Consider the following 12544-nt stretch of genomic DNA (forward strand, 5'->3'; position numbering starts at 1 on the left):
TAACCCTAACCCTAACCCTTGACTGAACAAGTCTTATGTGTGAGGCTGTGCTCACTACAAGTGGAGCTACTATCTGTCATCATACAATAACATTACAGTACCAAGGACTAGAAAACCATTTAAAGTTACTTCACAATAAGAAAAAAAAAAGTAATTTTATAAGTAACATATTCTAGAAAGTAGGAACCCAGGATGAAAGTAGATGTTTTAAAATAATTATGAGGAGTTTAGTTCCCCAAACAGCCAAAATATATTACACAATCTCTGATTATACCATGCTTTGTAAACATAGTCTTTGGGAATTTGGTTCTCTAACTTTCTTCTTTATTTCACAATTGGATATGATGTTAACTGAATTAAATCCAACATATATCTAAGAATATCACATAAGCTTAAGATTGGCTTCTTTCTGCCTGATAAATTTGTATATTTATCTCAATTATATGCAGCTGATGATATTAATGTTTATCTTGTATGTCTACATTTTCATATTTACGTAATATTAAGCAAAGTAAAATAAAACACTCATGTAACTTCCAGGACACTTCTATTATGGAGGCATGCACCTATGTGGCATTATTATGCTTGGGATTCAACTCTTTTTAAAGATGAATTAGCTATTTACGTGCCTATATATAAATAATTTTTAAATTAAATTATTTAGCATTTTTCTTAATGATTTCTAATACTACTTAACATATTAAAGATAGTAACTTTTGGTCTTCTGGTACTATGAAAATATATTTCCCACTTTATTTGATTATGTATCATTTTAATTTGATTTATACCTTTTTTATATTCAAGGAATTGTCAAATTTTCATGCAGTAAAGTCTGTACTTAGCTTTTTGTTTTCAGCCAATGGTGATACGTTCTGAAAGATCTTTTCCACAGATTTTGCTCTATTTTTGCTATTTTAGGTACCATAATTTGTTTTCATCCTATCTTTGGAACTGTATTTCCCTAATACCATCTCATGAACATCTCCCTGGTCCTTGTTCTTGGTTTCATGAAAAGTCACATGCTTGGCTAATTCTCAACTTCTTCATATCCCCATGTTCTCCTGGAATCACTTGATGATTTCCTTAGCCTTTTTTGATCACCCTTCTCTGAAATGGCAGGGGCCAAATAAAATATACCACACAGACTAGGAGAAAATTGTAAGCAGGGTCATGTTTCTTAGGGTTTGTCTATGGTGGGGTCTAAGCATCTAAACAGGAGAATACCTGTGGGTGAGGAATAGCATTTCCAACATGAGCCCATCCCAGTAGTGACACTCAGATGTTTGTTTCATTTTGATCACAAAGGATCCTATTCTTGTGTCATCCAACACATCAGCTTTCCCTACAAGGGCTATTAGGGCGACCTGGGTTATACTCCATGTGCAATGGAGACATTCCTGGGAGAAGAAGAGAAAGACGATCCAGACTGAAGTCAGAAGGAAGATAACATTTCTTTCCAAAGTGCTCAGCACCTAGAGTACTAGGAAAGAGAAATCAGAGCCCGATCTCCCGGGAAGGCAGTGAAGGAGAAAACCAGGGAGCATGGTGTCATAAGCGATAGCCTAGATCCTGTGAAGACAAAGGGGCAAGAAACAGTTGAATTGAGGAATAATTTCTTGAGCTACACTAAACTATACATGACATATACAGGTGACTTCACTGATGTATCTGCCTGATTCCCAGGTTTCACCGTAGCATGCCATCTCTTCTGCAGGCCCTGAACCCCTGTATTTGTAAGCTGCTACCTCCCTTCTTGGGCTAGCCTTGACTCCCCAGCCATCAAAAACAACAGCCAGTACTTGGCATCTGTTGACCACTGTTCGTATGCCAGGTTTTGTGTGAAGCACTTCACATATACTGTTTCACATGATCCTAACAAACATGCTACACTTTAGAGAGGTTAAGTGGCTTGTCCACATTCCCCTAGTCGTGTAACAGGAAGACAGAAACCGCAAATCTCTTGACTCAAACATCCACAGGAAGCATATATTTTTATTCTCATTTTACAGTTGAATAAGCTGAGATTAAACTGTATGCTTTTAAAAGCAGGGAATTTTCATGAAATTATTTTTCCTCCACAGTGGCCTCTGCTTAGATTATAAACACATAATGATGGAGCTAATGAACTCTTCTGGTTTTAAATTTTTTTTTTTCAACGTTTATTTATTTTTGGGACAGAGAGAGACAGAGCATGAACGGGGGAGGGGCAGAGAGAGAGGGAGACACAGAATCGGAAACAGGTTCCAGGCTCTGAGCCATCAGCCCAGAGCCCGACGCGGGGCTCGAACTCACAGACCGCGAGATCGTGACCTGGCTGAAGTCGGACGCTTAACCGACTGCGCCACCCAGGCGCCCCTGAACTCTTCTGGTTTTAAACTATACAAAAAGCTACAGGGTTCTGATATGTATAATCTTTCTTTTTATTTTATTTTCTATAGTGATCTTCTGTTTAATAGAGGGAATATATGTAGAAGGGGTATTTTGAGCTAGATCTCTACCAAAAATATAATTTTTCATAATATTGTAGAGCTGCTATCTGGAAATCATTAGGGAAAACAAGACTAAAAAGATATATAGTTATACATTGCAAGCACAATTTAAACTCTCTATTATGACTGTTTTTGGAATAATTAATCACTTCCTAAAACATTTATTGCCTTATTTTTTGAGAGATCATTATTGTTATTTTTTAGGACACAGCAGGCCAGGAAAGATACAGAACTATCACCACAGCCTATTATCGTGGAGCCATGGGCTTTATTTTGATGTATGACATCACAAATGAAGAATCCTTCAATGCGGTACAGGATTGGTAAGTAGGAGCAAATACTCCCATCACTAATCATAATGGTGTTTTCATTCAACTTTCTCTTCTTCCTCAAAGCACTGACCACACTGCAATGTAATATGTGTACTTATTGTATACTGTGATCTCCCTCATGCTTCATAAAGCAGACATGTACTAGCTATGCTAAGAGCTGTTGTTTAGGTATTGAGAAGAAGTCATTTTGGTGATTTTTCTACATTTTGTACCTTCCAGTGCTTTGCATCCTGTCATGCCTAGTTCCATGGAGACTTTTGATTTTTTTTTTAATATAAATAATGAATGGTTTGGAAGTTTACTGGTCTAATATAGGGATTAGGAAACTGTGAACCATAGGTCAAATCTGGCGCAATGCTTGTTTTGTAAATAGTTTTATTAAACATAGCCATGCTCATTTTCTTATTGCCTGTGATGGCTTTCACAGTGCAACAGCAGAGTTAATTAAGTTGTTGTAACAGAAACCATATGACCCACAAAGCCTGAAACCTTTTCTGTCCAGCTGTTGACAGCAAAAGCTTGTTGACCCCTTGTCTAGATTTGTTAAATAGTTTTCAGTTTTTCTTCAAGTTGAAAAGTTTTGAAGGACTGAGATAAATGCAGAGATAAAACCAAAGCATGTTCTGACCCATGGCTACACCATCTCTATGAAAACCCCTCTGTCCGTGGTGAGTATGGTTTGCAGTGGAGAGCGTGTGCCCTTGGGTGCAGCTTCCTTCAGCTTCTTCTACCAGCACCTTGGGAGGAGACATGGAAGAGCTGATGGTCACGGTCATGGATTCAAGCAGCAGGTCTGAGCAGAGTTGCTTTCTTGGGGAAAGAGCCAGAGTCTCGCTAGAGCTTTGTATATTATTGGGAGGAAAATGGAGCTCCCGCTGCTGGTACCAGGACTGAACAGATACCATATTTTAACTGAAAATATGGCTTGTCTTCTGCAAGGAAGCATTAGCTGTACAAAAGTGAAATAAACTGGGGCACCTGGGTTGAGCATCCGACTCTTGATTTCAGCTCAGTTTGTGATCCCAGGGTCATGGGATTGTCCCCCATGTTGGGCTCTGTGCTAGTGTGGAGACTGCTTGGGTCTCTCTCTCTGTCTCTCTCTGTCTCTCTCTCTCTCTCTGTCCCTCTATCTCCCCCCACTCCCGTCTCTGCCCTTCTCCCCTGCTTGAGTGTGCACTCTCTCTATCTCAGAAATATTTTCTTTAAAAGTGAAATAAACTATATTTTTTTCTGTTTTACATGATAGTATAATCCAAAGTGATTTTTTTAAATTTTTTAAATGTTTTTATTTAGAACATTTATTTAGAGACAGAGAGAGACAGAGCATGAGTGGGGAAGGGACAGAGAGAGGGAGACACAGAATCTGAAGCAGGCTCCAGGCTCTGAGCTGTCAGCACAGAGCCCGACATAGGGCTCGAACCCACAGACTGTGAGATCATGACCTGAGTCAAAGTTGGACGCCCAACTGACTGAGCCACCCAGGCACCCAAAAGTGATTTTTTTTTACATGTGTATTAGCTCAATGAAGGTTGGATGCTATTAAAATCTTCAACTTACTTTAGATTATTGCTTTTACAGTTTAATTTTCATCCAAGAAAACACTGACATCTTTTCCATTTACACACATAAAACACACACACAATGCAAGAAATGATACGTTTACAATAGCATCGCAAAAAGGAAATATAAAGCTATAAACTGAAAAGGGGAAGTTTGGGATTATATGAAAAAGTAATGATCCTCCACTGAGGCACATAAAAGAAGGCCTAAGTACTCTTCTTTTTAGTAGACTGAATATTGTAAAAATGCCAGTTCTTCTCAAATTAATTCTTAAATTAAAGGCAATCCCAATTAAATACCAGTAGGTTTGGTACAGAATGGAAGGAAATAGAGAGTCCAAACATGACACAAATCTATATGGGGATTTAGTTTATGATGAAAGTACCATTTCAAATCAGTGACAGAAAGGCTGGTTCAATTAAGAGTGTGGCGATATCTAGTTAATTGTCACGCACAGCTCCAGCACACATACTGCTGTGCAAAATGGTCATTTTAACTTTGATTATTTCCTTCAGGAAATCTTGAGACCCAGTAGTCCCAGGCAGGAAGCGTTCCTGAATCACGTTTCAAACTTCAGGATCCCAAATGCTGTTTGCACCCTCAAGAATTGAGTTCATTAAAACCAAATGGCAATAAGGCCGGGAGCCCAAGCTCTCTATACTCCTGACTCTAGTATCAGAAATGATGTGGAGAAGTTCAGTGTCCATACGCTCTATTCCACACCTTCCCCCACTTACTCCAGTCAACCCAGCTTTTCCCCCACCAAGGCTTCCTCACCTTTCAACAGACTACCTGCGCTACATCAGTCTTCCTCTTCCTCAAACTCCTTATTTGACTCTTAACTCACTCTTCGTTTTTGAAGCTCTGTTTCCTTTTTTGGGGTGGGGGAGGGGAGGAGTATTTTCCAGATTCTTCTTGTCTCACTCTAGGACTGCTTCCCATTCTACTTCCAAGATTTCCCTCACTCAGCCAAGGGTAAGTGTACCCCCATGGTTTGTTCAGTTGGGCTCATTTTTAGTTTCCTTGCCTATCTTATCCACTCACACACATCATTTATCACTTACACCAGATGGCTCCCAAGTTTACATTTCTGGCTCCAGTCTATCTTTTAAGCTGCTGTGTTGCATTTCCAGGTGCCCAAAATATTTCTTCACCTGGATATCCTGCTGGTGCCTCAGAATCAATGATCTCTGCCTGAAATTGCTCACCTGCCTGACATCATTATTTATTCTCATTGAGACCACAACACTCTGTCACCCACGGTCCACCCTGAATCCAGTTCTAACTTCCAACCATCCTAATCTGGAACTTGATCTTGAATTTTAATTTTTCCTGAATATCTTTTGATTCTGCTTCTGCCTTTCCATTCCTTCTGTGACCATCATTGCTTCTTCTAATTTTTTTCCCCCTACCCTCATAGTAGCCTTTCTAACTGATCTTTCTCCCTTTAGATTTCTTCCTGTCCCAAGCTATCCTATCCCACTGCTGCTATCAGAGTCTTCCAAAGGAATAGGATCCTAAAGATCACTGGAAGACCCTGCCCAAAATTCTTGACTTACCATCACCTACTTAATTAATTAAAGTTTCTTCAGCCTGACTTTCAGACACACCACATTTATGGATCCGCTGTGTCTTTATAGTCTCTTCTCACTATCCTAGAGTCCAACTGATCTATTCACTGTTTCTACAACACATCCTAAACCCTCCAACCTTTGTCGGTTTTTCCTTTGATGTCACACCTGCTTTGCATACCTTTTTCACAGCCTACTGCCTCTACACCATGTAGGTCTGTCAAAACCCATGTCCATCCATAAGCCAATCCTTACTTACTCATTTTTATTCATCCACAATTGTGTGATCATTATTATTAGAATTTTCTTATCCATTCAACAAATATTTATTGAGTACCCACTCTTGACAATCTGCCGGACATTTTATTTATGCCATCATTTACTATCCCAATTAATGGATAGTAAATTCAGATCCCCCGGTTCTCTGATATAGAAGTCTGGCCACTGTTTTTGATTTCTTTTACACGTCACAGCTCATTGACCACCAAGTCCAATATTTTGACTTTCTGCATGCCTCTCAAATCTATTCTTATCTTATGTCCCTATTGCTACTGTCTTCATCTAGACTGTCATTAGCTCTCATCTACTTTAGGAACCTTCTATCTTGTCTTTTTACCATTAGGTCCTACTCACCCCACATTCTATATCATATGGCCATCAGACCTAGTGAACTTTAACATGTCTTAAAAATAAAATCTGTAGTAATGTTTTATTACCTATCATAGTGCTCCCTAGAGCCCATCTGAATTACTGTGAACCTTTGACAACATGAAGAAGCCCAGGGTCCACTCTGGACATACTAAGCCACATCTTCAGTGATAAATGTATATTTATTTGGCTATATATATATATATATATATATATATATATTTAATTTTTTTAACGTTTATTTATTTTTGAGACAGAGAGAGACAGAGCATGAACGGGGGAGGGTCAGAGAGAGGGAGACACAGAATCTGAAACAGGCTCCAGGCTCTGAGGTGTCTGCACAGAGCCCGACGCGGGGCTCGAACTCACGGACCGCGAGATCATGACTTGAGCCGAAGTCGGCCGCTTAACCGACTGAGCCACCCAGGTGGCTATATGTATTTTTGAAAGCTTCATTAATGATCCTGAAGCCCCTTTCTGATTAAGGCCACTCATTCAAAATGAAATCCGAACATGGTAAACAGTGTAGCCTCCATTTATCTATTTCACTAAAATCATCTCCTGCCACTCTCCTCCTTTGGCTCTTTATTTCAATCAGAAAACTTTTCTCAATTCCTCTGCTTGGAATACCTTCTTTGTTATCTTTCCAACTTATTCACCTTTTAAGACCAGCTCAAATGTCAACTCTTCTATGAAGCTTTTGAAGATACTGCTCCCCTCTTTCCTATCCACCCATTTTCCAAGCCCAAGGGAGAGTACTACTCACACCCTTATCTCTGCATCCACACCATCCTAATATTTTCTACAGATCACGTAAGGAACCTAGCAGGCTCTTGTCATTTGATTACATTTTTTCTTCTGTATTAAACTGTGAATTCATTAATCTTTTTTTCTCTAGTACTGAATACAGTATAATCTTATAAATTTTTTTCTGAATTTTTATTGTAGTGAAATATACATGGCAAAATTTACAACCCTAACCATTTTTTAAGTGTAAAGTTAATGGTAATAAATACATTGTTAGTGTTGTCGCAACCATCACTACCATACATCTCCAGAACCGTTCATCTTGCAAAACTGAAACTCTATACCCTTTAAATAATAACTTCCTATTCTTTTCTCTCCTCAGCCTCTGGCAACTACTGTTGCCAGAATTTGACTTTTCTAAGTACCTCATATAAGTAGAGTCATAGTAATCTATTACTGTACAATAGTACAATTTATATTTTGAATGGATAATCCAAAGAACTATAGAGAAGCAAGCATTTTCTTTGTTAATATCCCAAAAGAAGATAAATTATTTCAGACTGCCATAGTCTGCAATTAATGGTTCTATTCGTCCTCTCCCCCCAAAAAGGTTTAATATTGTTATGTATATTGCTGCTATGGCACTATTTATAGTCAACTTTTTATCATTCTGAAGTATCTACTTGTCTTAAGTGCTTAATAGATTATAAATTATTTGCAGAGAAATACTATCTTATTTGTTTGTGTCCCCTATTTAACATAGTTAACATCACAAAATAGGTATTTTAAAAAGTATTCTTCATTGAAAAATTGACCCATCAAAAACCTTGGAAAATGTTTAGGGAATAAAAACAGAATTGTATAGTAAGGGAAAAAAAAAAGCCTGTGTAGGAAAAAAAATCCACTTCAGCATTTCAAGCTTTCTTTGCATATAGGCCATGACTAAGCAACAATGGGGAAAGGAGGGAGCTTAGTAATATTCAGTGGTGACTGTCTACAATAGGAAATAAAGTATTCTCAAAAAAAAAAAAAAAGCAAGCGCAAAAGAACATATTCTCTAAGTTACTGGTCTCCAAGTGCTTATCTTATGGGTGCAAAAACAAACAAACAAACAAAAAAAAATCCCCAAAAACAGAAAACATTTATAGCAAAAAATAAGAAATTAAATGAAAGTGATTTGCAGCTGAAGTTTCTAATACTTTCTCGTAACAAAATGCTCTTCAGTTGCACCAAAAGGAAAAAACAATAGTTTGCTGTGATCTCAGTAAAATTCTTAAACCAACTATAGGGAAATTTAGATTAAGTGTTAAATTTTTTTATCATTTCATTACACACAAATTCTAATCTGTTAAAAAGGTAGGTATAGAGATTTAGAGAAAATAGCAATAAGTTAGCAGGTCATGTTGAGGAAATGGCAGCGATCTCTTTTTTGAAAACACATTAGACTATGCTTTCAATTTTCCAGTGGAGTTTTATTAGAGGAATTAAATAAAAATATCCTTTTTAACTTGGCCAAATTCCAAAGTTCTACAAAATTAATATAAAACAAAACTCACTGTGAGCTTATGTATAAGTTTATATAGAGTGTACAAATATTCAAAAAGACTGTGAGGAAGGACACATAAAAGACATATACAATATGGTTAATGAAACAGAATTAGTCACACTCAAGAATCAGGAGAGGATAATTGTTTTAGCCCTCATTCCCTGGAATTAGGGTGGAAAAAGCTTTCATGTTAATATTTTCTTGCAAAGTATACAGTCTCAGGGCAGCCGGAGAGAGGATTCCAAGTTCCATATACATGGATGAATCATTTTAGTAGAAGAGGGCAGCTTCGCTGTGGGAGGCAAGAGACTGTGGTATTGGCCACAGGTGAGCTGCTCTGGGTTATGCCTTTCTTGTATTGATAACACAGGCGATCGTCCAACAGAGCTCTTGCAGAAGTGTTTAGCAAGAGCAATGACACAAGTGGCCAAGAGTCACCTCAAACAGGTGAAGCAAGATCTGAAAGAGCACATAAAAGGTGTCTGACAGAGAATTTACAAAGCTTATGGAAATCACAAAGATAAAATTGTTACTATATTTAAGATGAAATTTCGTTCTGAAATTCCTGGAAATCAAGGTGAAAATCAAAGCTGGGGGGAAAAAAAGTAAACACAGTGTGTTATATAGCTCTCATTATAGGGGGGTGGGGAATACCATACTAATCCCCCAGGACAAAGAAAATTTTCTTTGAAATAAATTCTGATGGAAATGTCTTTTATATGGAGGCATGTTGGATTTATGTCAACAATGGCTTTTTACAACAAGTACTAAAAAGACCTCACAAAACTCCTTTTTTATAGTGCCCTCAAAACACAGAAGGCAAACATTAGAGCATATCAGTGAAGGCCCTCTGAGAAGCTAGGCAAATACTACAATCTGAACACATAGATTTCTTGTAGTCTCTAACAATCCAAGAATTGAATGGTAACCTCTCAGGTGAATACTTGGATTCTATGCTATCTAGACTGTCTTCCCTAAATATCATTTTTCTATCTTATACCTTGGGTAGAAGAGAGTGTGAGGTTATGCATCTGAAGAGGGCCTCAGATAATTATACTGCATCCAATATTTTGGATTACAGATACTGACCTTTTATTATTATAAGTGTTAACAAGTCTTTCTAGTTTTTGGACTTCTTTTGGTCTCTTAAACTTCTCATACCTCTGGGGTTCTGTTCCTCTGGGCCTTTGAACATGCTCTGCTTTCTATAAGAAATCACATCCTTCCAATCACCATGCAGATCAAGCCAATTTCCTCTCATCCTTCAAATTTCATCTTGTTCATAATTTTCTCTGATGTTTTCTCAAATACCAGATTCTTTTAGCTGCTTCTGCAGTATACTTTCAAAACACTATCACATGTATGTCTTATAATATATTCTAAGTGTTTATTTAGTTCTCTGTTTTCCTGCTGAATTCCATGTTCCTTAAAGACAAGTATGTTGCTTGTCTTCTTTACCTTTTCATCCCAGGGCCTACCCCAGTGCCTGGCACTGAGTGGCTGGTTAAGAAATACTTATTGAATGAGTGAGTGAAACCTACATGGAAAATGTACACCTCGTGGGGCTACCTGAATTAATTGGAGGGGCACCTGGGTGGCTCAGTCAGTTAAGCATCCAACTTCGGCTCAGGTCATGATCTCATGGTCCATGAGTTCAAGCCCCGCGTCGGGCTCTGTGCTGACAGCTCGGAGCCTGGAGCCTGCTTTGGATTCTGTGTCTCCCTTTCTCTCTCTGCCCCTCCCCTGTTCATCTCTGTCTCTGTCTCAAAAATAAATAAACATTAAAAAAAATTGAATTGATTGGAGTATTTTGTAAAAAGATGTGATAAAGTAAGGTGGCTGTAAACAACCCTATTGGGAACTGCAGTGAGGCTTGCAATGGTTCTTTGGATTTGTCCACATGGTGAAAATATGTCTAAATCATGGTCAGTAAGTAGACTAACTGACCAGATCCTCATTTGCTTAAACTTGCAGTTTGTTAGGGAGAACACTGTGTGCAGTTGCAAAGTCAAGGGTAGGAATTTAGTGGCTCCATTGCTGTAAAAAAAAAAAAAAAATAGAGCTTAACTCTTTTTATTAAAAAAAAAATTTATAAATATTTAAATAAATATGTTTATATTTATATTATATTTATATTTATATAATAAATATATAAATTTAAATTTAAATATTTAAATAAATATTTTAAAAATATTTATTTTTTAAATAAATAATTTATTAGAGAAACAGGTACCAAATAGATTCAAATAGTTCTAGAAACCAAAAATCACCACTGCAAATTTCACTGCCTTTGAAATATTTCTCAGGTGAGTGAGTGGTGGCCCACAAGTTCCCTGGGTCTCAGTTGGAGCATGGCCCTGGGTGTATGGAATTTGGATCTCTTGTCATGGCTCTTCCTAAACGTCCAGCAGCTAAGACTCAAATATATATGCCAACTGCAGTGCCTTTCAACTTGACTTAAAATCTTCTCATTCCTGACTTTAAATGCATTTCTGTTCTAAGTATGGCATGGCCACAGGCTGCTGTATTTCCTGTAGGAGAATGTCACTGGCTTATCTCCTCCAACTTTATTTATTTACATTCGGCTTTTTATGACACAATGAGGAACTCTAAATATAATTTTTTTAAGGCAGGAAATCTGGTGAGCAGATTGATATTTTTTAAAAAACCACCAGAGTGAGGATAAAAGTCTAACACCGTCTTCCCACCAGTTTTAAATAATTCATTTCTATGACGTTCAGGGTACCATTGCAGATGTGCTAGAACCAGAATGAAATTTCACCTTCAAATATTCTCTTCCTCTGCAATTTTCCTTGTTTTTTTTTAATCCAAAAATATATAATGGTCTTAAACAAAGGTGCTATCATATTAAATATGAATTTTAGATTGATAGTAACAGCAAAGATAAGCCTTTGTTCAGGGCTTCTTAATCCTGTTCAAGGGTCCTATCAACTATAGAATCAGTTCTGTCACAGCTCAAAGGGGGCAGTTTTGGGATTAGAGCACAGACATCTGAGCCCAAGGCTCCCCACCACTGCACAGTGGGCATCAAGGAGTCTTTCCTCTCCCTGGATCTTACTGGCTCAGTCTGTCAGTGCTGCTCTGAACCAGCCTTAAAACATTTTTCTTGTATGGATAACCCAACTCAAGCTCAAGTTTACATTTAGAGAATAGATAGCTCCTAATCCACAGCTCCTTCCAAAAACAAACAAACAACAAAAAAACAAAAATACTGAAATAAACAGTCTATTCTCTCAACTGTCTCTTCCATCTCCTGTTTGGTTTATCAGGCCAAAAACGTTGGGGTTAATCTTAACTCTTTATTTTCTGACAGCCGACACCCAGTGCTTCAAAAACTGCTGTTATATCTTGGCTCTAATTTCAAAATACTGTCTACTCTTGTTGTCCAAGGTTGTTATGCTCTATGAAATCACCAAAAATGTTCATTTAGCGATTACTGAATTGTTGCTGCCTAGGGAAAGTTCAGGGTTAGGTTGCTGTGAGCCTCAGGCCACATTTTTGCCTGCTGGTCAATACACACTTGGTTTTAGGTATGTTTCCACTTAAAGACACTTTTTTACTTAATATGTATTCTTGATTCATGACCTTTGAACTCATGGCCAACATCAACAAAGTCATACCTGAATGGAG

General features: G+C 37.7%; 1 protein-coding gene across 2 annotated transcripts in view; it reads left to right on the forward strand.

Moving 5' to 3' along the window:
• The window catches only part of RAB3C (RAB3C, member RAS oncogene family), a 290806-nt gene that overhangs the window by 128807 nt on the left and 149455 nt on the right, over positions 1-12544 (forward strand). For both annotated transcript variants that reach the window (XM_043590802.1, XM_043590792.1), the window contains exon 3: positions 2694-2812. In XM_043590802.1, the coding sequence (XP_043446737.1) occupies positions 2694-2812 (119 nt within the window). The remainder of the gene's footprint in view (positions 1-2693; positions 2813-12544) is intronic.

The sequence above is a fragment of the Prionailurus bengalensis genome, chromosome A1 (genome assembly GCF_016509475.1).
Source record: "Prionailurus bengalensis isolate Pbe53 chromosome A1, Fcat_Pben_1.1_paternal_pri, whole genome shotgun sequence".
Lineage (NCBI taxonomy): Eukaryota > Metazoa > Chordata > Mammalia > Carnivora > Felidae > Prionailurus > Prionailurus bengalensis.